The 23,969-nt window shown below is 55.3% G+C and overlaps 1 protein-coding gene across 1 annotated transcript in view; it reads right to left on the bottom strand.

The window, feature by feature from the left end:
* Positions 1 to 3,909: 3,909 nt before the first annotated feature.
* Positions 3,910 to 23,969, bottom strand: part of Mn1 (MN1 proto-oncogene, transcriptional regulator) — a 41,732-nt gene continuing 21,672 nt past the window's right edge. Inside the window, exon 2 of the mRNA XM_006984109.3 lies at positions 3,910 to 6,401. Coding sequence (XP_006984171.1) covers positions 6,226 to 6,401 — 176 coding nt within the window. The 3' untranslated portion in view covers positions 3,910 to 6,225. The remainder of the gene's footprint in view (positions 6,402 to 23,969) is intronic.

Genomic DNA, 23,969 nt, shown 5'->3' with positions numbered 1-23,969 from the left:
CCAAGGCAACTCATAAAAGAAAGCGTTTAATCTGGGGGATCACAGTTCCAGAGGGTTAGAGTCCATGACCGTCATGGCGGGGAGTGTGGCAGCAGGTAGGCAGGGCATGGCACTGGAGCAGTAGATAAGATCTCACATCTGAGTCATAGGCAGAGAGAAGCAGGGAGAGATGAGAGACAGAGAGAGAGAGACAAAGGGGGAGGGGGAAGAGAAGAGGGAGGGGGAAATAGAGGGAGAGGGAGAGAGAGGGAGGGAGAGACTGGGCCAGGCCTGGCTTTTTGAAACCTCAAAGCTCACCCCTAATGACACACCTCCTCCAACAAGGCCACACCTCCTGATCCTTCCCAGACAGTTCCACCAACTTGGCACCAAGTATTCAAATATATCACGGGGGGGCCATTATCATTCAGACCACCACACCGTCTTCGGTGTCTGTAGCAGGAATCTTAAAGGTTCTTATTGATAAAATCAAACCCAGAGCCAGGTATTGGGGTGAACTGGAAGATCAGAGAACAAGCCACAGCTAACCTCACCTGGTCAACTTCTTAGCTGGTCTTGTTTTCTCAGACTGGAAGCCTCTGTGTCCTCATCCCAATGGCTCTCAGCTGAACTGCTGCTCGAAAGCCTGAAGCTTAACCAGTTAAAAGCTTAACCAGCCAAAAGCTTCTAGTTTCTGGTCCTCACGCCTTATATACCTTTTTGCTTTCTACCATCACTCCCTAGGATTAAAGGCTTGTTTTCTGGGATTAAAGGCGTGAGTCACCATGCCTGGCTGTTTCCAATGTGGCCTTGAACTCACAGAGATCCCAGATGGATTTCTGCCTCTGGAATGCTAGGATTAAAGGCATGTGCTACCACTGCCTAACTAGTGGCTTTTTTTGTTTTCTGACCCCAGGTAAGTTTATTAAGGTACACAATATTTTGGGGAACACAATACCACCACAGGTGTCTTCGAGGGAAGTCAGGACAATGCCTAGGGTGGCACCACCCACAGTGGGCTGGGTCCTCCCTCATCAATCGTCACTCCAGAAAAGGCCCCACAGGCTTGCCCACATACCAACCTGATGGAAGCAGTTCTTCAGTTCCCTCTTCCAGTGACTCCAGGTTGTCAAGTTGACAATGAAAACTACCCAGGACAGGGTTACTCCTCCCCATATAACAAACAAGCAAACCGAGGCACGAAGGGTGGACCCTGGGCTGTGATGCACCGGCCCATCCTTTACTCTGCACCCCCACATATCTCTCTCACACCCTTGCTGCTGTGGAGATTCACCCCACGTCCTGACTGGAGCGGAGCTGGGCCCCTGGCCACCATCTGTCCCTCATCCCCAGGACTGTCAGGGTGGGGAGGAGGAGGGAGCCGGTCCCTGAGCTGGCTCTCTCCAGGACTAGTGTGTCCTCCTGTTGCTTGCATGTGTCTGGGGTTCCCACTCCAGTGATGTGCTTCCTGGGCCGTTTGCAGGATGACTCAGCCCCGCCCAGCACAGGCACAAGCATGCTCCACACGTGTGCCCTTCCCCAGGTCCTGACCATGGTCCCAAAACCGTGTCACTGTGGAAGGGGCCCTTTAAAGGTTGAAGGATCTTTAAGGTAAAGATGGATGGTCTGTCCTTGGGCTATGGCACTGAGGAGAAAACACTATGACCTTGATAAAGAGGACTTCAAAAACTCAAAAGATAAAAATCTGAACAAAGTCAATCTATACGGTGAGAGAAGTAGGATAAACTCTTACGCATCCTTCAAAACCCTATCCAGGGGCTGGAGAGAAGGCTCATCGGTTAAGAGCACTGGCTGCTCTTCCAAAGGTCCTGAGTTCAATTCCCAGCAACCACATGGTGGCTCACAACCATCTATAATGAGATCTGATGGCCTCTTCTGGCCTTCAGGCAAAGCATGCAGGCAGAACACTGTAGACATAATAAATAAATAAACCTCTTTAAAAAAAAAAAAAAAGATCCTATCCAGAATGCCCTGCTGGGGAAAGCCTTCCTCAAGACCCTTATACCACTATAGTGACTGGAATCCTCACTTTAAGCTGCCAGGTTATTCCCTGTGTTCCCTTCCCAGACCGGGATAATTTATGGACAGGGAGGCCATGGTGTCTGTTGCAACAGGACTCAAAAGCAGCTTTGTAAGCCGAGCCCTTGGAGCCATCTGGCACAGGTGATCTCGGAACACAAGGAGACAACAGTGGCCATGCCTCACAGGACCCCACCTCTGGCTTGCAGGTATTTGATGGTACCTGGCCACAGCAGGAGAAATAAACCGGCTGAGTTCCACTACATCGCTGATTTCCTTGGGCTAGTGGGGTTCTTTGCAAGGGGATTCGGATCTCCTCTCTGTCCCCACCCGCATCTAGTTCTGCTTCCCTGTGCCCACAGACCAGCTTTGTGGGGTCAGTAGTGAGTGCTCTGTGTACACTGTGCCACCGAGGAGAGCAAGGCACCGCCTGCTTGAGGGCCAGGTGAGCCTCCACGCGTGTGGGAAACAGCAGTCTTTGCTCCTGAGGTGGAGGGATGGACGACCTGGCTGTGCCTATCTCGGGATCTGCTAGATAGTATGAACTTCCAGGGAGGGGGGAGCAGGGGAGGAGGAGCGGGTGGCCGGGAGCACGCTGCTGGGCTCTCGGGAAGTATCCAGTGTCTCTGCGGCCCGGCCCGTAACAGGCTAGGAGAGAAACCCAAGCACCATTATAACGCTACGGAGTTCAAGGTCAGCGTCTGGCTCCGGCCAGCAAGCTGAAGTTAACAAACCCTTCCAGGTTTCTGCTGCCACATTTCCCGGACCACACGACAGCAGACACCATCATTGAAGACGTGAAGGGGAGAAGGGGCGGCTTGGTGACACCATAAAGCCGAACCTGGAATTCCGGGCCACAGAAGATGATGGGAGACCTTCAAATTGGATGCTAGCTGTACCCCCTGGAAAATGGGGGTGGGGGTGGTGGAACCCAGGGCCTTGGCACGTGCTAGGAAAGCACTCCTCCTCCTCCTCCACAGGCCCACAGGCAGAGAGCATGTCTACAGCCCACCTTCACTCCATTTGAAAGAAGGGAATGGCGGCCGCCCTAGGGTACCACGCAGACATGCCGCTCTCACCAAAGCAATGCCAAAGCCGCAGCAGTGCATCCAGAGCCTTCTTCCTCATGGCGTCCCGCTCACCGAGGTGACCCTCACACTGCACCCATTTCACCCGTGAGGACAAGGAGGTGCCCAAGGCCGCAGCCACGTTCTTGGCATCAGTCACACAGCTGAACACAAGACTCCAGAAGGGCCTCCATCCCACAACCCTCCATGGCTTCCCACACCCCTGGCCCATCACAGGGGTTCCTGACGGGGACAGTCCTTCCACACCGGACAAAACTGGAGACATCCTGGCTGTCATTGGGCGGGGGGGGGGGGGGGGGGGGGGATGAATCCTGCCAAGGCCTAGTGGGTAGGAGCCTGGGATCTGTGAGGAGGCCTGAGCACCCACCCTGCCCTATAAGAGAAAAAGTGATCAGGCCCTGAGGGGGATACATCAAGGCTGTGAGGCCCTGGGGTAAGCTGACTCAGAACATATACATATGCACACACACACGTATGCCTATGTATACATGCACGTGCACAGTGTACACACGCATTCTGGATGACTGACATGTGAGTCGGGCAGGTATGGTGGCCACCTGTAATCCCCACCCTTAGGAGACACAGCTAGGGAACCCTCAGGGCCACCTGGCTAGCCAGGCTCACCAAACCGGTGAGAGCTGGACTCTACAAGGGATGGGATGTTGGAGGAAGGCCACCTGATGTCAACTTCAGGCTTCCCCAAGTGCCCGTGCACACACATGTGAACACGCAAGCACACCAAACACAATATGTGTGCAAAGAGAGCAAGGATCCTGTAGAAGGCCCACAAACATGCCCCGGACACCATTAACGTTGTATTTATTGTTATTTAAGCCGCTCAGCAAAACATATACACGTATATACAGTAATGCGTGAATACGGAAGACTCAACTTTACATATTTTTTTTTTAAAAAAAGAAAGAAAAATACCACTCAGTTTCATGAGCTATTGTCACTGTCTTCCCAAGCATTTCAGAAACGGTTTTTCTTTAAGAGTCAAAAAAGCTTACAGGCTCACGCACCGCACCGCAGGGTTAAGGGTTCATATTTTACATGTGCAATAGCGATTTCCTTCTCTCTACTGGAGTTGGCTGCATACTGATTACAGTGTCCCCGGGCTCTCGCGCACTTCGCATGGTTTTCGTCTACCTTTAAATTCCTTCCACTAAAACCAAGTTTAATGACATGGCATCCTTTTGCTTAAGGCTATTTTAAACGCTGTTTCACCCTGGGGTTGTGGGGAGGGAGAACGTGAGAACACTGGACACTTCCTGGGTTCGGGAGGTGGCTTGAGCCATACGCCGGTGGCTGCATGTGGACTGGATGCTGGGACGTTTGTTGGTGGACGCTGGGACACTCGTTCTCCGGCCTTAAGCAGTGAAGGAGAAGTCATTTCTTGTTTGGGGAGCCAAAGGCTGGCTCTCTCGGACGGCTAGGCATCGCAAACTCTGAGGGTGAATGTAGAGTCGGGACCAAAGCCTGGAGGAGGCTCCTAGGGCCATCCCCTCACCGCTCTGGGCATAGAACAGAGGGCACTTCTTGCTCACCAGCCCATATCACCTGTTTCTGTCTGCCCTCTGAGCCCCATCACACTGCCCAGACAAGTGAGGACCCTGGGGGCTCAGACCTCCGCCAGGAGGAGGAGGAGGAGGACAGAGGGAGAACCAGCTTTTGGCAAGCAGCTCCCACGGTTGAAAGTCCCTCGACACAAACAATATGGGTATCTGGAGAGCCCCGAGCCTTCGGGCCTCTTGCTGAGCAATGGAAGGGGGTTCCGTCAAGTCGGGGTGGGGGCTCAGAAAGGAGCAATTGGGAAGCTGCACTAACAACAAAAGCTGAGCTGAGACTGGAGGACTGCTGGCTCTGGCCTGACCCTCCCAGGGATGGACGGCCCCACAGCAGCGGGTCACACAGGCTGGTAGGGTTCAGACCACACCCTAAGGCGTCATCTGCATCAGCTCCCCCAATCTCTGCTCCTCTCTGCTTAAGGGGGGCGGGGTGGGGGGCGCCTCTCCCAGGGGACACCTGGGGCAGGGCTCTGCTTTCAAATCTGAATGAAATGAAATCAACAGGGCAGGAGACATCCCCGTGAAGGGAACGGAACGTGAGGCCCGGGAATGGACATCATGAAGCCGCCATCCTTTTATCCTCTTTCCCTCCTATCCCTGTAAGGGAACTGCAGGATCAGAGAGGGTGTCTCAGCCTGAGCCTGGCTGCCTTAATCCCTCCTCCCAGGGATGGAGTCACTTGGAGTGGGCTAGGAGGAAGTGTGAGACCTGGGAGAGCAGGGCCAGGAGGTCACTGGGACAGCTGACCGCTCCTCTCCTGTCCCCTTGAAGGGTCACAAGACCACCCTGCTCAGCACAGAGAAGTCAGAGTGTGCAAAGGTGATGTAGGGAGTTCACGGCCCCGGCAGACTCCTTCCTCCAAGTGGCTGGTCCCAGCACCCCAGCATCCAGCACACAACCCAGGAGGGACGGGAGGAGCAGTCCCCAGTGGGAAGAGTGGAAGCCACCCGAAGGCTAAGGGCCAGTGAGGAAAATACCTCTCCAGGTTTTCCGGGAACAGAGACAACCCAGTCCTTGGCCGTTCCTCAAGCTGCTCCTTGACAAGAGCAGCAGACGCTACAGAGACCCTGCGGCTTCCACCCGGGGCTATTCCAGAGCACTGTTCTCCACGATCTCCATCTTAGTCGGTGATGAACAGAAGCAATGGGGGAGGAGAAGGGAGAGGGGGAGGGGAGAATCAAAGAGAATAAAAAAGAAAAGGGGTACCAGGCGCGCCCCGCCTTGGCTCAGACAAGGCAAGGGCCTTCTAGAACACACTCCGAGTACGGAAAGCAGGGGGCTCTCTAGCAGGAAAACGGCTTGAGACAGCGCTCGCTGTTGTCTGAGAACGGACACTGGCGCCGGCACAACCGTGGCACGCGGTCTCCTTAATTATTCTCTGAGGTTCTTTTTTATATCAACCTTCCCCCGGCCCCTTTCCAAATGAACCCTTTCCATTCCGAGTGCCACTAAGCAGGTACCAACCTAAGACAAAAAAAAAAAAAACACAAGTCTGCTCAGCCACGGAGGCCCTTCACGGGTGGGCAGGGCAGGGAGAGGCTCCCACGGGCTCAAGTCAGGGCGGCCACGAACGTCCCGAACCGGTTGGAGATGTCGGAGTGCAGAGACCGCCAGGTGGGTACGGAGGCGCGGGCCTTGGGGTCACCGTCTGTGCAGTGGACGCTCAGGCACTGCAGGTGACTACCGGGCTGGGTGGCTGAGGCCTTGTTGGTAGGGAGGTCGTGGGCTGTGGAGAAAGGAGACACGAGTTAGTGGCCAGTGGGAGACCCTTCGGGGTGATGATGGTACGGGGGGGGGGGGGGGCCGCGGCGATGAGAGGCAGCATCTGCCCCTCTTCCGTGGCTGGAGACGACCTCAGAGGCTCAGCTGTGAAGACTACCTAAGAAAAGCCCACCCCGCCACACCCACACACCACCTCTAGGTCTGTCGCTCCCCGGGAGGCAGAAGATAGGAAATGACATCGGAGTGGCCCATCTCTGGACAAAGACTACCAGACACCATGAGAGATAAAAAGCCCTTCTAAAACCCGCGTCTGATACCGTAAAGGAGTCGGGGAGACTGTCTAGTCCCCTGGACAGACACTTGCTGGGGGCTTACTCTGCACTTAGCACGTCCTCAGAGCTAAGGGTGGTCATCCCACTTTTACAGCTAAGGAAACTTAGGTCCAGGAAGGGGAACAGCCTGCCTTGGGGGACATGGAGGAGAATCCTATTGGCAGGATGGAGAAGGAGCCAGTAGGGACCAGCCAGGAACCACTCATGACAGGTAGAGGTCAGAGTGCTCTGTGGTCACAGCCCCATTAAGGCACAGGGATGGGCTCAGAAGTGGTAGCTTGGGGGTGGGCTGGCAAGGGAGGAGCCTATAGACACCTACTATGTCCTTCACACACACCCCAGCCCTGCACTTTACAGACAGGCATCTGTGGCCCAGAGAGACACAGAAACTTGCCTGGAAACATACAGTTCTAACTGAGACCCCAGTTCTACGAAGGAACCCAAGTCTCGTCCTCTGGACATGGAATGACCCAGGCACGCGGGCCTCACATGCATCAGTTATCAAGGCTATTACCATGGTCAAGTGTTTGTGTAAACTGTAAAGTGCCATGAAGTGCTCAGGGCAGTAGACAGAGTTGAGCTCCCAGACCCTATCAGCCATCCCTGTGGAAAGGCTTTCTATGCTTCCTCCACACCTCACAGGAAGCCACCTCAACCCCCAACTCACTCAGCTGATGACACAGACCCAGAGCTACCACACATCACAGTTGTCTCTGCGTCAGAGATATGCCTGAAGGGAAAGGCACTGAACAACCACTAACATGTTAGCAGGGGTTAGGACAGAGTACGTACGTGTGTGTGTGTGTGTGTGTGTGTGTGTGTGTGTGTGTGTGTGTGTGTGTGTGTGCCCTCCTCCTCTGCTTGAGATGGAGATGGGACAGATCAGTTTTCAGAGCACACTGCCAAGCCATGCTGGGCTCTGCCCTACTATGTTTGAATGGCAGCTTCCTGATTCTCCTTCGTCAGACAGTTGGGTACCCTGCCTAAGGCTCGGCTGCCAGGAAGGCTCAGAAAGCTAGGTTTGAATATGGGCGAATTCAGCAGACAAGCAGTAAGATGAAATTGGGGTGGGGGCCCAACTAAGACCAAGGAGGCGCACCCAGATACTGACCTCCATGACCCGCTCACCCTCATCACTACAGCAGAAGCTGCCCACCCAACACGCCCAGGACCTAGGATTAAGACGCATCCTCCGCCAGAGCCTGGCCCTGAGTGCTAAGCCCCGCCCCCTGGGCCAGGCAAGCCTCTAGGACACCGGGCTCCACTCCAGGGCTCCAGGACCTGCAAGGTGGGGAGAGAAACCTGCCTTGGCTTCTGCCCTCCCTCATTCAATCAATGAGCACGTATCTGGGACCTGTTACATCCTGGCATGGCGGCCCAGGGATCCTCCCGAGTGACACCAGGCAACACCACTCTGTGACCAATCAGGGCGGCTCAGGTGTGGCTGTCCCACTACTGAGTGACACAGCTCTACTGCCGTCTCTCTTGGGACCTTGTGATGGCCTGGTACACAGTGGTATACTGAGTATACGGAGGTCCCCAATAGGGCTGCTGGGCATGACCCTGAGAAGGTCGGAAGGGAGCCACCCAGAAACCCGTGAAGCCCCTCCTTTCCTAAATCTTGGTGAGGTGGTCTCCCTCCTACCCACCACATGGAGTCATCACCCATCCTGTAAAAGAAACTAAAGTTTCCAGCTCAGGCAGGTGTGGTTTTTGCCAGTGGATCCAGCCAGCCCCAGTGCACATTAGGATGGCAGAGACAGAGGATCCGGGTCCCCGAGCATGTGGGCCCCAGCCTGGAGCGATACAGTCCTCGCTCTGTTTGAGCCCACACAGGTGCTGCGCTCTCAGCAGAATCCCTGCTTCCTGCCCCGAGTTACATTACCCCAGAGCACAATATCCCACGAGGGACCGGTCGTCCTCTTAGGAGACGTGCAAAGCCATTACCTGCATCCCTTACACACACACACACACACACACACACACACACACACACACACACACACACACACACGAGTGGAGGCAGGCACTGAGCAGTAGAGCAGAACCCCTCATCAGGGTAGAGATGAGCCAGGTGGGGCTCAGGACAGGAGAGACCCAGGCCCAGGTCTGACGGCAGGCCCCAGGCAGGTGACAGGACATAGGTATTTCTTAAGCATGTATGACTCCCAGGCTCCGATAAATCCATCCTCGGGTCACCCCCTGCCTCCATTCCCAGGCCTGACACTTCCTAAACTCTACCCTGATCTCAGAGCCAGGCAGTTGCTGTACCTGGTGTGGAGTCCAGTATTATCTAATTCCATCCCCTAACAAGCCAACAATGTACCGCCCTTCCTCCGTTTTGGCAGAGAGGAGGCGAGGGGGCTGGCCTAATGCCACAGATCACGGGTACAGAATTCCCCAGTCTCAGCGGGACCTTACGAGGCCATCAACCCCAGCCTACTATCCACACATAGGCCTTTTAGGAGAGAATGCTGTTCTTCAGCTCTTGACTTTTGCAAGCATGGTTATATCACCCCATCTACAGAGTCCTCACAGTGGAGGGACCCATCATGCCCTAGGATGGTGGCCCCTCGGGCTGTCAACTCACGGATGACAAATCTATCCCACAGAAGCTGTTCAAGTCCCAGCCTGTCCCAGCAGAGAAGACGCTGAGTCCCCAAGCCTCAGGTGGTGAGCACACCCAGGCCTCTATGTCAGCAATCCAGAGACAACACTACCCCCTCACCAAGCCCCTGGGGCTGAGGGACACCTGGGATCCCTGGGGACCTAGTGCTGGCAGATGCCACAGGTTGTCTCTTTCTAGCCTGGGGTTCCTGGTAGGTGAGGGAACCCCCACACCTAGGCTGCTGGCCTGTCTGAAATACTTGTTCCTCCATCTGTCACTGGAAGGGCCATTGTGGGTGACCAAGGCTCACAGCAGCTAAGGGACCTTGGAGCGGAAAGGCGGGCCTCATGCATACAGGTGAGGGTTGGTGTCCAGAGGGGAGAGGTACCATCATACCACATACCCTGCATGAGCCTCACTGACAGTGGCATTTCAGAAGTTGGGGGCCATAGCTGACTGGCCAAGAAAGGCCAGGAGAGTTTGAACTGCACCTATGAGACACCATAGATTCCTCATGTCCACAGCCAGGGTCAAGGCTGGCTCTAGGCAGCCCCTGTAAGACCTCTCAAGGCCCTTCCTCACAAGACCAACCCTTGATGGCCGCAGACCCTGCACAGGGTCATCGTTGCGGATGGCTTTGCCTCATGGCATTGAGGTCAGAGCCCATCCGGCTCACTCGCGGTCGCCACTAAGACCCATGTGGGCTTCTGTCTGCCGGGCTTCAGGCCACAGCGAGGCCACGAGAGACATCAGCCATGGAAGTGAAGGAGAAGCCACGCAGTGAGGCCAGGAGGCGAGTGCCGATGTCTCCTGGCTTCTCCTGTGGGTCCGACAGCGATGGCAGGCAGCACCCGTACACTGGGGGGTCTCTGTGTGTGTCACCCCTGGGCATTGAGATCCCGGAGTCTAAGAGATGGGGAGCAGCCAGGCAAAGGGGTCAGAGGAACCAGGAGTGTGAAGGGCCTGACTTGCCTCCAGTGGCTACTGGAGCAAACTGGCTGTGGGCTGCCTGTCTCCCTCCCTCCCTCCCCTCCCTTCCCCTCCCCTCTCCTCCTCCCCCCTCCCTCCCTCCCCACTCCTCTCATCCTCCCCTTTGCTTCCTCCTCTATCTTTCCTCTCTTCTTCTAGGTCAACAGTCCTGGCTGCACCCTGCCCTCTCCTGAAGCCCCAGCCAGGATCCAGCGGGGCGGGGTGGGGGGTGGGGGGAGGGCATGCTCCTGCCTCAGTGGCTCTCCAGACCCATTCTACCTTGAGTCCTGGGATGGGGATTCTGGCCTGGCCTTCTGTTCTCTGCCCACCAGAGGGATGACAGAGATGGGAAACACGGGTGGAGGCCAGATCAAGGACAGGCACAGAGGGGTGGTGGGTGAATCCACCTCTGGGCAGGTCCGCACGATACCCAAGCCTCCAGAAGGCCCGGGGCCTGCACTTGCTACTCAATAACCCGGGATTTGGGGGCACCAGGCCTAGAACAGTAGTGCTTCCGTCTCTGTGGGGGCTCCCTACGGCCAGCGTGAGGCGGAGCGGGTATTTTTAACTCATGGCTTATGTAAGAGGGAGTGTGGGCCTGAACAACAGCTAATGCCGCCCCCCACATTCACCTCGCCCGATTCCCACAAAGGGAACTATATTTTAAATTTCCTTTATTTGGACCCAGGAAGGGTAAAGGGAGAGGCGCTGTCTTCTGTGACTTTTGCCCTTGGCTGGGGCAGAGCTGCTGGGGTCTCAGGGCCGGATCACTTCCTTTTCTTGAGACAGGCCACACCAGCTACAGCCTGCAGCCAATTTGCTCTCTCTGCATCTACTATCCGCAGGCCTAGACAGACCTCCCTCCTGCTTAAACCTTCCATGGCTCCCCAGTCCCCAGGACTGGGCCCTGACTTAAGCCGACCTCTTGGTCACACTGGCCACTTGGCCTCTGGCACCATCTGTCTCTCTCCTACCGTGCGTGCGCAGTCCCGACACGCCCAGACGCATCCATCCCCGGTCTGCAGCACCCTCCCTCTGTACCCCTGCTGAAGCCCACCTTCCTGCTCCCTGCTCCGCTGTCAGGCCCATGGGGAGTCCCCAACCCAAGGTGCCCTGCTGGCAGGCACAAAGGGAGGCAGTTGTGTGTCCAGGCCCCTCCCCACAGGCTGCCCCGGATCAAACACCTGGAGACCAGAGCTCAGGGGGACTAGTTCCCTACAGCAGAGCCAGTCACTTGCTTAAGATGGACGATGCCGACACCACCAGCCTCTTGGGTCTGCCCAAGAGCAGGTACTTAGGAAGGGCTACATGGTTCAAGGCTTTAGTCCTTGGAAGAGCTATTAAAGTTGTGTGTGTGTGTGTGTGTGTGTGTGTGTGTGTGTGTGTGTGTGTGTGTGACTGTATGTATGTGTCTGTGTGTATGTATGTTTGTGAGTATGTGCCTGTGTGTCTCTATGTGTATATGTGTAACTGTGTCTGTCTGTGCCTCTGTGTGTGTGTGTGTGTGTGTGTGCCTGTGTGTGTGTGTGCCTGTGTGAGTGCCTCTGTGTGTGTGCCTGTGTGCCTGTGTGTGTGTGCATGTGTGTGCGCGCGCGCGCGTGTGTGTGTGTGTGTGTGTGTGTGTGTGTGTGTGTGTGTTGCGTGTGTGTGTGCGTGTGTGTGTGTGTGTGTGTTGTGTGTGTGTGTGTGTGTGTGTGTGTGTGTGTGTGTGTGTGTGTGATGTAGAGACCAGAATCCATATAGGTATCTTCTCTGCCATTCTTAATTTTCTTAGAGACAGGAGCTCACTGTTTGGCTGTACCAACTGACCCGCAAGCCTCAAGGATCCTCCCGTCTTTACCTCCCAAGCACTGCGGTTACAGACATATGCCACCATGTCTGGCTTTGACATGGGTGCTGGAGACAAACTCAGGCCCCCATGCCTGCTTCCCCAGCATCTACCACCCGAGCTGTCTCCCCAGCCCACAGCCCCCTTGTCTCCATGAGGCTGCTTCGGGACCTGGTGGGACAGGCCAATCACCCAACACTCAGGCTGAGGCTGGAGGACACCAATTCACACCCAGTCTGGGCTACAAAGCGAGCTGTAGAGGAGCCTGAGGACAAAGAGGACCACCTCTGCAGCCGGAGGGACCCAGCCTAGGAAGAGAACCACCTCTGCAGCCAGAGGGACCCAGCCTAGGAAGAGGACCACCTCTGCAGCCAGAGGGACCCAGCCTAGGAAGAGGACCACCTCTGCAGCCAGAGGGACCCAGCCTAGGAAGAGGACCACCTCTGCAGCCAGAGGGACCCAGCCTAGGAAGAGGACCACCTCTGCAGCCAGAGGGACCCAGCCTAGGAAGAGGACCACCTCTGCAGCCAGAGGGACCCAGCCTAGGAAGAGGACCACCTCTGCAGCCGGAGGGACCCAGCCTAGGAAGAGGACCACCTCTGTAGTCGGAGGGACCCAGCCTAGGAAGAGGACCACCTCTGCAGCCAGAGGGACCCAGCCTAGGAGACAGGCCCATGGCTCAGCCATCTGGGGTCGGGGCAAGAAGCGCAAACCTCAGCCAGATGTGGATGGCAGAAGGTCCAGAGGCCCCCACGTGGCAGAGCCAGCCAAGACCCCTACAGCCTACCCGCCCGACTCCACAGAGGGGCAGCTTGGTCCCCGGCTCAAGACCTAGGCCCCAGACCCCAAGTCTGAATCTTGGCTCTTTCCCTGCCCAGCTCTGCAACCTCAGGCAGGGCAACTTGCCGAGCCTCGGTTTCCCAATCTGTAAAAGGGATAAGAAATGGAGTTTCTTGGAGACAAAGGCCCACTTGCTCCTGGCACACAGTGAATGCCTATTAGGTATCTGCTCAATATCTTCATGACACCTTGCTCATTGTGTGGCCTTCTACAAATCACTCCCCCTCACTGGGCCTGTTCAGTCATCTCTGATGACCATGACAGGTGGATGTATATCCTTTCTTTTTATAGGAGGGAGTTCAACACAGCCCCTTTGCATAGCCCAGGCTGACCAAAACTTAACAGCCCCTGCCTCGGCATCCTGAGTGCTGGGGTCATGGCCTACACCCCATGCTAGCTGTGGTTAGCTCTGATTGCCAACTTGACAGAATCTGGAACCACCTAGGATATAAGTCTCCAGGACACCCGTGAGGGATTATCTGGATTGGGTTAATTAAGGAAGGAAGACTCGCCCTAAATACGGGCAGCACCATCACATGGGCTGAAGTCCTGGACGGAATGAAAAGGGGAAATCAAGCCGAGTGCCACCTTCCTCTCTCTCGCTCTCTCTGCTTCCTGACTGTGGTGTGGTGTGACCGGCCGCCTCACCATCACGCCACCACACCTTCCCCACCATGACAGACTGCATCCCTGAACCGTGAGCCAGAATAAAGCCTCCCTTCCGTCAGGGTTTCCTATCAGCGCACCAGGACCAGGAACTAGAGCACTGGCTGACCCACAGTCCTTCAGTTCCTGGGGAGGGAGTCCATCTTACAGGCAGAGGTTGGGGCAGGACTCAGACTCCCTGACGCTAGGGCCAGAGTTCACGACCTACAGATTCAGGGACAGTTAACCTGCTGGTGACACCACATGGGATCTCATGAGGACCAGGGCAGGCAGCACCCGACCTCAGCTACCTGCCCACCCCCACGTCCCGGCCTTGGCTCTCCCTCCACGGTGCCCAGCCCCCAGGGTCATGTGACAACAGAGAAAAAGGAGGGAAATCAGCCATGCCTCTGTCACCAGCTGGAACAGCGACAAGAGTCACTGGCTCTGCTGACCTTGGGCCACCTCCACAGCCAGGGCACAGGAGCACAATCAACAGCCCATTTCACAGCCCTGGAAACTGAGTCTGGGGAGTCTAAGCTCACAGCGCTACAGCCACAAGAGCTGATGATCAGTAGACCCATGCTGTCTGGTAGGGAGTCATCTGCAGAGATTAAAAAAGTATGTCCCTGCCCGGGTGGCAGAGGCTGTGGCCGCAGTGCCTCCCTCACGGCCCCTCCCCCTTTCTCTTCTCCCATCACCCTCCTCGGGACAGTACCCTCCTTGCTCTCTGGAAAGGGTGCCCAGGCTTAACACTCACAGTGAGTTAAGAATCACCCTTGGAAGCGGCCTCCTTAACATGGCCTCGCGCAGGCTACGCCCTTTGTCACAGGTCCTGAGAGAGGGCCCTGCCTGCCCTTCAGCCCCAGCACAGGGCCAGGCTGGATAAAAAGCCTCACTGAGGATCAGGAGTCCATGAGCCCAGCTTTTCAGGGCCCAGAAGAGTAATGACAGCCATTGTGGGGAAGCTGGGCAACCGATTCACGCTGCCTTTGAGACAATGGCAGCTGTCAGTCAGATGCCCCGCTGAGGGCAAAGGTGGGAGGGGAGGGTGCCGGGAGAGGGGGCGTAGGGACACAAGGACCGCTGTCCGCAGGCTGAAGCTCTTCTGGGAGATTCTAGCCTAAGATGTGTCCAGTTGTCTCTTGGGACCTAGCTCCTCCAGCCAAAAGTTACCACCATCCACCCCCCCAAGCATCAGTTCCTCGTCCAGGATGCAGGACAGAGAACGCACGGTTCCCAAAGGACAACCTCCTGCGTGTGCACCAGGTAACCTGCCACCTGTCACCACTACTGCTGAGTCCTGACCCCAGGGGCCATGACTGTGCCTTTGGTGGTTCTGCCTTTTACTACAATGATGGAGACTGAGTGCTGGGTGACCTCAGACATGATGCTGCACCTCTCTGAGCTCTGAGGTTCTCACACTCTGCCTGGATGTGGCAACTTCAACAGTAGTGTGTGTAGAGAGTGGGTGGTGTGTGTGTGTGTGTGTGTGTGTGTGTGTGTGTGTGTGTGTGTGTGTTTGTGTGTGTGTGGTGTATGTAGAGGTATGTGTGGTGGGGATAGGGGAGTGGCAGTGTGTTGGGTGTATATAGAGGGTGTACCTGCAGGTGTGAACTCCCGAGTGCACACTTATGGAGGCCACAGGAGGATGTCCAGGTCCTGCTCCATCATTCCTGCCTTATTCCCTCAAGACAGGGCCTCTTGCTGGAGCTAAGCTGGCTGGCAACAAGGCCCATCCACCCCCCTGTCTCAGCGCTGCATGGTGCTGGAGTTGCAGTCTTGTGTTTATCTGCCTAGCTCTCCACCTGGTGCTGAGACCTGAACTCAGGCCCCCAAGATGATGTACTCATGAGTGTGTCTCCCCGGCCCAATCACATTCCATCTATCAGGACAGATAGACATGCCCATTTCTTTAGCAAACCAGTCTCATGGCTGTAACTGCAAGTGTGGATTTCAGAAAATACATCTTTAGAGGGCTGATGTTCCAGATTAAGATGCTTGGAGATGCCTGCTCCTCTGTGTGGCGTACCCCTCCGGGGGGACAGTGGGGATGGTAACTGCCTGCCACCCACATACATTCCCATAGCTCGGGTGTTTCCCCAAAAAGGGGGTCTATGTGGATAGTCATTCACACGCGATGCAGACAAAGGTCTGGGTAGCCAATGCATAAGTGCCAGACTGTGGGGCTAAGGCTAGCACAAATCAGCTCCCTGAATCTCTGCATCCTGCCCTGAAAAGCAGGATTGGTTATTCCTGCCTGGCAATGAGGGGACACTAGGTCTTGGCTGTGCTGTGGGACCTGAGCATGAGCCAGGGCTCCAGGAGGACTCGGGTTTGGGGGCGTGTGGGGGACAGATTTAAGGACGAGCACAGAATTTTGCAGGAGAGGAAGAAGAGGGACATTTGAAGGCCCTTCACACAGCCAGCCTTGGACATCCAGGATGGCCTCGTCATGGGGCGTCTAGGACGGAGCCTGGTCCTCCTGAGAGCAATGGGGAGCCAGGCAGGATTCAGAGTAAGGGCAGAATATTGGGAATATGTCGAGGTGGGTAAGAGCTCGCGTCTTCCTTACCCCAGTCTTGACCTGGGAAAACGCACGATCCCTGGTCTCTCTCAACCCTGAGCAGGCTGGAGATTGAAGCCTCTGTCACACCACCTGAATGACACTCTGGAAAACCTCTTGCCTAACTAGGCCAACCAGGAGCCCTGGGCAGGCTTCCAAGTCACACCTGCAGCTCTGAGTCCCTGGGTCTGCTCCCCAGCAGCCACACCACACCTCCCTGTGCCTCTGCCTCCTCTCAGCACAACAGATGCAGTCATCATGGTTTATACCTCACACCAGCATGTCCTTGTTGAAGTTACAGGGAGGGAGACGGAGGCCCAGGAAAGGGAGCTCTAAGATACCCAGCATGGCGCACCAACAGGGCGAGGTGGGCCACGGCTCTGTGTTTCCCTGTGTGCGCAGGGAGATCAGACACAGAACTGGGCAGCTAGGAGACTCATTCATGTAGACATTAGCAATGACGGGCAGCAGTTGTGGCTAACAGCCTCCCCCTCCCCTGTCTATTCCCTGGCACTCACCGAGGTCCCTGTCTTGTCTCCTGACCCAGTCCCAGAGGTGCTTGCTTACCCCAGGCTGGCTGATCTCAGCTCACATCTGCAAGTGAAGTTTTGTTAGCACATTGCCTTGTTTGTGACATGAGTCTGGGCTTTCCAGATCAACCATAGTTAACCAAAAATCTGGGCACCCTGTGACCCAGGCAAAACGAATCACTGCAACCCGCAAACGCCAAATATTAACTGGCACCTGTGCAGAGAAAGTTTGCCAACCTTCAAACCCGAGGCTCAAGTCTCTACAAGGAGGAAATTACCAGCATCTGGTGGGTGCTTAACACATGCTCTAGACACCATGTGAGGATGTTACACCATGACACTTAGGGGATCTGAAATACCCTTATTGGTCAGTATGGCCCCAGCTTTCTTCTGACTGTGGACACCTTCCAACCTCCAACTGGAAAAAAAAAAAAAAATCAATGAACTGGAACTGCTCTAAAAATGCTTTTGTATTAAAGGAAGAAGAAAGAAAGAAAGAAAGAAATCATTCCAGGAGTTCCTACAGAATAAGAGAAATGGCTTCTCTGAGACACAGCAAGGCTGCCACACCAGGCCAGAAAATTTACCCTGGAAGCTCAGCACCAAACTATAAGGACAGTGATGGCCAGACAGCCTAGGAGTCGATTAGCAGAGCACTGCCCAGACCAGACACGAATCTCTCAAGGCTGATCTCCTTTTGAGACAGGCTCTCACACAGCCCAGGCTAGCCTTGAGCTCCTTGAACTTGTCCACCTAACATCCACCTCCCCAGGGCTGTGTATGACCAGGCCTGTTTATGTTTTATTAAGTAAGGATCGAACCCAGGGTTTCGTGCATGCTAGGCTGGCATTCTGCCAATGGAGCCACATCCACAGCCCTGGTGGATCCTTCTGAAAGCCTGTGAGGACCAAAGCCACATGACTGAAAGTGGGCAGGCTAGATTTGAACACAGGTCTGTGGGAGTCCATGACCTGTCGTACTAAACGGCCACTGGACTTAGAAGGAGCCGTCACGTCTGTCCATCATGGCAGTGCAGACAGACATCTCTCGTGTTCCGAGCACTCACCCTGAGCTACTACCCCCCAAGGCCTCAGTGACAGCCAGGCTCTACGGACCCTCTGGGAAGAGGAGTACCGGTCTGATTTCTCTCTCACCCGGCTCTCCTCTCCCATTACAGAAAACCAGGTGCCAGCTCTGCCAGAAGCTGGCAGCGTGACCTCAGAGACGCTGCTTGCCAGTCTCTCAACTGCTACCCCTTTTGTAAGAGGAAGGTGAGAGTCAGCTGACAGAACCCTGACTCCATGACCTGCAGAAGCCCCCAGTGGGTGTTTCCCACCCCCAACCGCCCTGTGGACTGCTGGGAAATGTTCCTTAATCTCTCCCTTGGGGGTGGGAGAAAGCTTGAAGGATTGAGCCCTGGTGACTGGCTTAGCTCTGAGTTCCTAACTGGGCCTGCAACACCCAAGTGCAGTTTCTGGCATAACCCAGGAAGGTGGGGTGTGGACTCCTAGGGGAGCAGAGGCCTCCGAGGGAAGAGGCAGGTACAGGGGTGGGGGCCAGCGACTGAGTCAGCCTGTCCTCACCTTCTGTCAGATTTCCCCCTGGACAAGACACATTTTTGTAACACCCACGCTCCACCTCGGGAGGGATTTTCTCTGTTTGGCTTATGTCTCTAGGACACACGCACCGGATTAAAGCCCAGAGCTTCTCCTCCAAGGGCAGAGGTCAAAAGTTCCTTGTCCCTGGGACCTTCTAGAGAAGACAGAGAAAGACCCCAGAAGACAGTGGATAGGTGCTGTACAGCAGGGAAGCGAGGGTCAGGCCGATTAAGTCATGGCAGAAGAGTGGCTAGATCCATCCAAGACACTCTGGGGGCGTGATCACGGGTCTTCACAGCCCACTGTCACCAAGGAGTGGCAGCGCCGTTCCAACCCTCATTCACCTTGCCGGGCCCTGCTGTCCCCTCTCTCCCCACCTGGCTCCTGCGTGCCCCTCAGCAAGGCTGTCCACACCCCCGGTTGCACCTGGTGTTGCAGACTGCAGCAGGGTGCCCCGATATCTCACACACGCCTGTACAATGCAACAGCGTGACTTCTCTATACCAAGGGCCTTGTCTTCCGCTCCCTGGGCTGGCTTCAGTGCTGCACACAGTAGGTCTTGTCATCTGCCAATTCCTGAGGGAGCCCTGCCACCACTCTGGGCCTCCAGGCCAACACGAGTAGGAACTTGCCGAGGGAGTCGCTGCCTGCCGGTGGCTGAAGACACAGGACTTCCCGGGGGGCCACTGTGCTGCCCCAGGCTCACAGAGAGGGGACACCCTGCTGCAGAGCCTGGATCCTAGAATGCTCCCTGTGGGCTTTAGGTACAGAGAGGAAGAAGAGAGTAGGCTAGACCCCAGCACGGGCTGAAAGGTGCCCTGGGGAAAGACCCTGTGCCTAGCCTGCCTGGCTGTGGCGCCCTGGGAAAGACCCTGTGCCCAGCCTGCCTGACTGTGGCATAGGTGCCTGGGACGACGTTCTCTGAACGATACTTAAGTTGACTTCAGGCAGGAGAATGAGTTCCCCAGCTCTGCAGCCGTCTTTGGATGAGGGGGGGGGTAGGTCTGGGGGTGGGGGAGGGGCATTGGTTCTGAAGGACAGAGAGAGGAGAGAATAAAAACAAGGATGGGGGGGGGAGCACACACAGCTGAGTAGAGAGCATCCATTCAGATGACTTTGCCAGGAACGGGTACCACCTTCCCCATTCCTAAGCATCGTGTCCATACAGCCGTAGAGGAGAACTCTGTTCTTTTCACAGTCTTCAGACCCCCATTCAGACAGACAGGGCAACTTGCTCAACGCCACACATCTCCACCATACACTGACATGAGACCTGGCCAAGTCCTTCCCCACACCTCTTCCGGCACCATCCCACACTGGAGGCAGGTGAGTGAAAGAGACACTGGGAGGCAGCCATGGGTCTCCTGCTGTCCTAACTCCAGGCACCCTCCTTCCCTCGCAGCTACCCACACTGTGCACCGGGAACCACCAGGCTGTTTCCTGGGGCCCTGGGAAATGAGAGCCTGCACATCCAGTCTCCGACACTGAGCATCAAGGCCCTGCCCAGCGCAGCTCAGCACTCTGGAAAGCAGCTCTCATCCCCAGAAGAGGCCAAGTCCCAGAAGAGAACAGCAGGCCCCAAGCAGGCAGCCACCCACCCAGGAACACATGCAGAGGAGCTGGCTGTTGGGAGGCAGAGCCAGAGCCAGGACTGTCTATCTCTGTTGCCAAGCAACAGATTCTCACCTTAGGACCCACCTGAGTTCTTAGAGTAACACTCTAAGTTCTTAGAGTAGCAAATCCTCTTGGAATCAAGTCAGGCGGTGGTGGCGCACGCCTTTAATCCCTGTACTTGGGAGGCAGAGGCAGGCGGATCTCTGTGAGTTCAAGACTAGCCTGGTCTACAGAGTGAGTTCCAGGACAGGCTCCAAAGCTACACAGGGAAACCCTGTCTTGAAACCACGCCCCCCCACACACACACAAAGTTCTTGGAATCAATAACCACTAGAGGCCAGAACTGGGGTATCCCAAGGTTACCCCTCCATCCCTGCGCAAACACTAATTACTCTGACATTTCTAAATTAAATGAAATTCAGGAATGAGAATTAACCCAGCCACACCAGCCAGTCCCACAACTGCAGGAGGCCAGTGGAGACTACATGGATTGTGTAGCAGAGGACATTTCCACTAATCCAGACTAATCTGCCAAGTCCATCCCAATCTGTATCAAGGGCTAGCTAGCATGACAAGTGTTTTTCCTACAAAGAATTGTTACCATTTCCTAACAGGAAGACCCTTCCACTGAGCCACACCTGAGGCCAACAGGCCCCGGAGGCATTTTCTAGGGTTACCAGACATCCTTATAAACCACAGCACTGGCCCCTATGGACCCCAGACCCAGCTTCAGTTTTATCCACACGGTGTTACAGGCAGTCAAGAGTAGTCAACCTAGATTAACACATGGCACCGAATCTGAAATATCAACCTCTGCCCATCACAACAAAGGGGAAATTGAGGTCCAGAGTAATAAAAGGACCAAGCCAAGGTCATGTGGTAGGGACACACTTCATGAGCCGGGTATCACTGGCAGAGCATCCCTGTAATCCTAGCACTTAGGAGGCTGAGACAGAAGGGCCTGGGCCACACACTGACCCTCTCTCAAAGCAAACAGCCTCACCTCTGCCTCCTACTACCCCACCATGCCTGACTTGTGAAAAGTCCTGGGTGACTTAAATGCACTCAGCAAAGAGTCTTGGAGATGCAAAGGCTGGAGGGGTGGTGGTGGTGGTGATGATGATGATGGTATGATGGTGGTGGTGGTGATGATGATGATGATGATGGTGATGGTAATGATGGTGGTGGTGGTGATGGTAATGATGGTGGTGGTGGTGATGGTGATGATGATGGTGATACTAGTAAGTGACGCTTGTAAGGACGGAATAATAATAGCAGATGTCACAATATCACCTGCCATGTGCAACTCAACTAGTTTCATGGTGCCTCATGATGGCCTCTGATGTATGCCTTTTGAGGAAGCTGAGGGGGAAATCATGGCATGCAGGAGCTACCGGGTATAGGAAGGGAGAGTCCGCAGCTGTTAAGTCATCAACTAATGACAATGGCCAGCACTTAAGCAGTGCCACTGTATGCCTACCTCCTGTATGCCTGTCCTCCCACTTGACCTTAGCACAACCCTGGGGTGGTACCAAGACGGGAGCCCTGGTGGCCAGAGTTGGGCTCTGATTGTTACTCTTCTTTATCACTCCCTAGCCGTCCAACCCTGGGCAAGCTGACTTTTGGGGGCCTCGGTTTTCTCCTGCGTCAAATGAGAATCAGGAGAGCAGATAATCCCCGGTGATTCTGGGGAGTCACAAATGGCACAGACTCTGCCGCCATCACCATCATTGTTACCATCATAATCACTACCACACCCGTGTCACCGTCATTGTTGACGTCCTCACCACCACCGCTGCCATCACCGCACCACCACCACCACCACCACCACCACCACCACCACCACCACCAGCGTCTTAGTTAGGGTCTCTATTGCTGTGACGAACACCGTGAGACCAGAATCGTGAGGGAAAGGGTGTATTTCATTTTACATTTTCACATCACAGTTCAACATCAAAGTAAGTCAGGGCAGGAATCAGGGCAGGAACCTGGAGGCAGGAACTGAAGCAGAGGCCATGGAGGAACGCTGCTTTACTGGCTTGCTCAGACTCCTTTCTTAGAGCACCCAGGACCACTTCTCCAAGGGGTGGAACCTTTCATAGCGGGCTGGGCCCTCCCCCATCAATCATCAATCAAGAGAATGCCCCCATATTTGCCGATAGGCCAATCTTAGGAAGGCATTTCTCAATTAAGATTCCCTCTTCCAAGATATGTCTAGGTTTGTGTCACGTAGATAAAAACAAACCAGAAGAATCAGTACCATTGCCACCTAAATTGCTACCACCACCACCACCATCACCATCATCACCATCACCACCACTACCACCACCACCACTACCACCATCATCACCATCACATCACCATCATCATTATCATCATCATCATCACCACCACCATCACCACCACTACCACCATCATCATCACCATCATCATCACATCACCACCATCATCACCATCATCTCCATCATCACCATCATCACCACCACCACCAAGCAGTATAGATTGTAGGCTGGGCTTCCTGCCTACGCTGGGCCAATGTAAGGCCGGATTAGGGAAAATCCTGAGACTGGGGAATGCTGAGCTTTCTCAGCCTGCCCCAGGAGGCCTCACACACACAGCCCTGTAGCCCAAACAAGCCCCCAAACAGGCCGCCCAGCCCAAGCTGCAGACCCCTTCTGGCCCTCCAGGGGCTCCATTGGGGAAACAGGTCCCCTGGGGAACCAGGAAGAAAAGGGGACCCTTGTCCCAGAGCCACGGCTGTTGCCAGCCTTCCCCGAGGCCCGGGTTTGGGGGGGGGGTCCTAGAGCCGCTCTGAAAGGCTGCTGGGGCTCATTCAGCTGCTTGCGGGTGGCTCCAATGAGTTCATTTTACCACAGTAGAATATTAAGCAGTTCCCAGGGAAACGTGCTGAGCTTGATTTCAGAGCAAGCGAGGGGGGAGGGAAGGAGGCGGGGAGAGAGGAAGAGGAACCATGGACCACAGGGGAGAACTCGGTTCTGTTTCTGCCGCTCCAGATCCACCCAGGCTGAACCAGGACTGGCTGCGTCCTGGGAGGGCACAGGCTGGCGGCCTCTCACACGCCACGCTCTACCCATTCCTCCTAGCTTCCCGGGTAGGAAATCCATGGGCCCCACGTCACAGGAGGGGAAACCGAGCCAGGAGGGAACAAGCGATTTGCGTGGCGCTTCATCGGAGAGTGACAGGATTCAAACCCAGGCTTGCAAATACCGTTTTGGTCCTTCTGTTGACACACCTCTCTGCAGACCTTGAACGGCTAAATCTGGCGCCTCCTGCATACTCCGCCGCCCCTGCACTCTGTTATTTAAAGTTTAAGCCCTTTCATCCAGCTGGCCTACCTGAGGGTAGCAAGCATGTCTAGGTGTCTTACTACAGCTTTTCCGTTGTAGATGGGGAAACTGAGGCCCAGCTTATAGGGTAGCTACTGCCCATAGTAAAGGGTGGAGACTCAAAGCAGATCCTCCCACCACAAATTCACCACTGGCTCACCGAGGAAGCCAGCATTTCCGACCCACGCTGAAAAATGGGCAGTGAAGTGACTTACCCAGGGCTACACAGCCCCAGTTTAGAGACTAGCCCAAAGCCTGGACGAGGTAGGTCAGAGTTCCCTATCTCGGCTCTCACTGGATCCCACTGGATCCCTTATGCTCCTGGCTATCCACAGAGGGGCTAATCCCCACAGGACCTTCTTCCCTTGAGACCTGACACTGTTGTGCTCCCAATGCTCAGATGGGAAAACTGAGGCCTGAGGAACAGCATCCATAATTACATAGAGGCTGCTGTACAGAGAGCGGCTCTACCAGATATTGGCCTAAGCCACTGGCAAAGCCCACCCCAGATTCACCCTGGCAGTGCTCCCCCCCCAGGAACTCTCCCCCCCAGGAACTCTCCCCCCGCCCCCCCAGCCTCATTTCTTAGACCGCCCACTTCCAATTTCCCATTGGTGCCATGTCCAGGCCAGAGCTTAGTACTGCCATAGGCTGTCGGCCATAGTCCTCTCACTGGGGTCAGCATCCTCGTCTGT

The sequence above is a fragment of the Peromyscus maniculatus genome, chromosome 23 (genome assembly GCF_049852395.1).
Source record: "Peromyscus maniculatus bairdii isolate BWxNUB_F1_BW_parent chromosome 23, HU_Pman_BW_mat_3.1, whole genome shotgun sequence".
Taxonomy (NCBI): domain Eukaryota; kingdom Metazoa; phylum Chordata; class Mammalia; order Rodentia; family Cricetidae; genus Peromyscus; species Peromyscus maniculatus.
The sequence above is the reverse complement of the archived record's forward strand: the minus strand, read 5'-3'. Positions and strand labels throughout refer to the sequence as shown.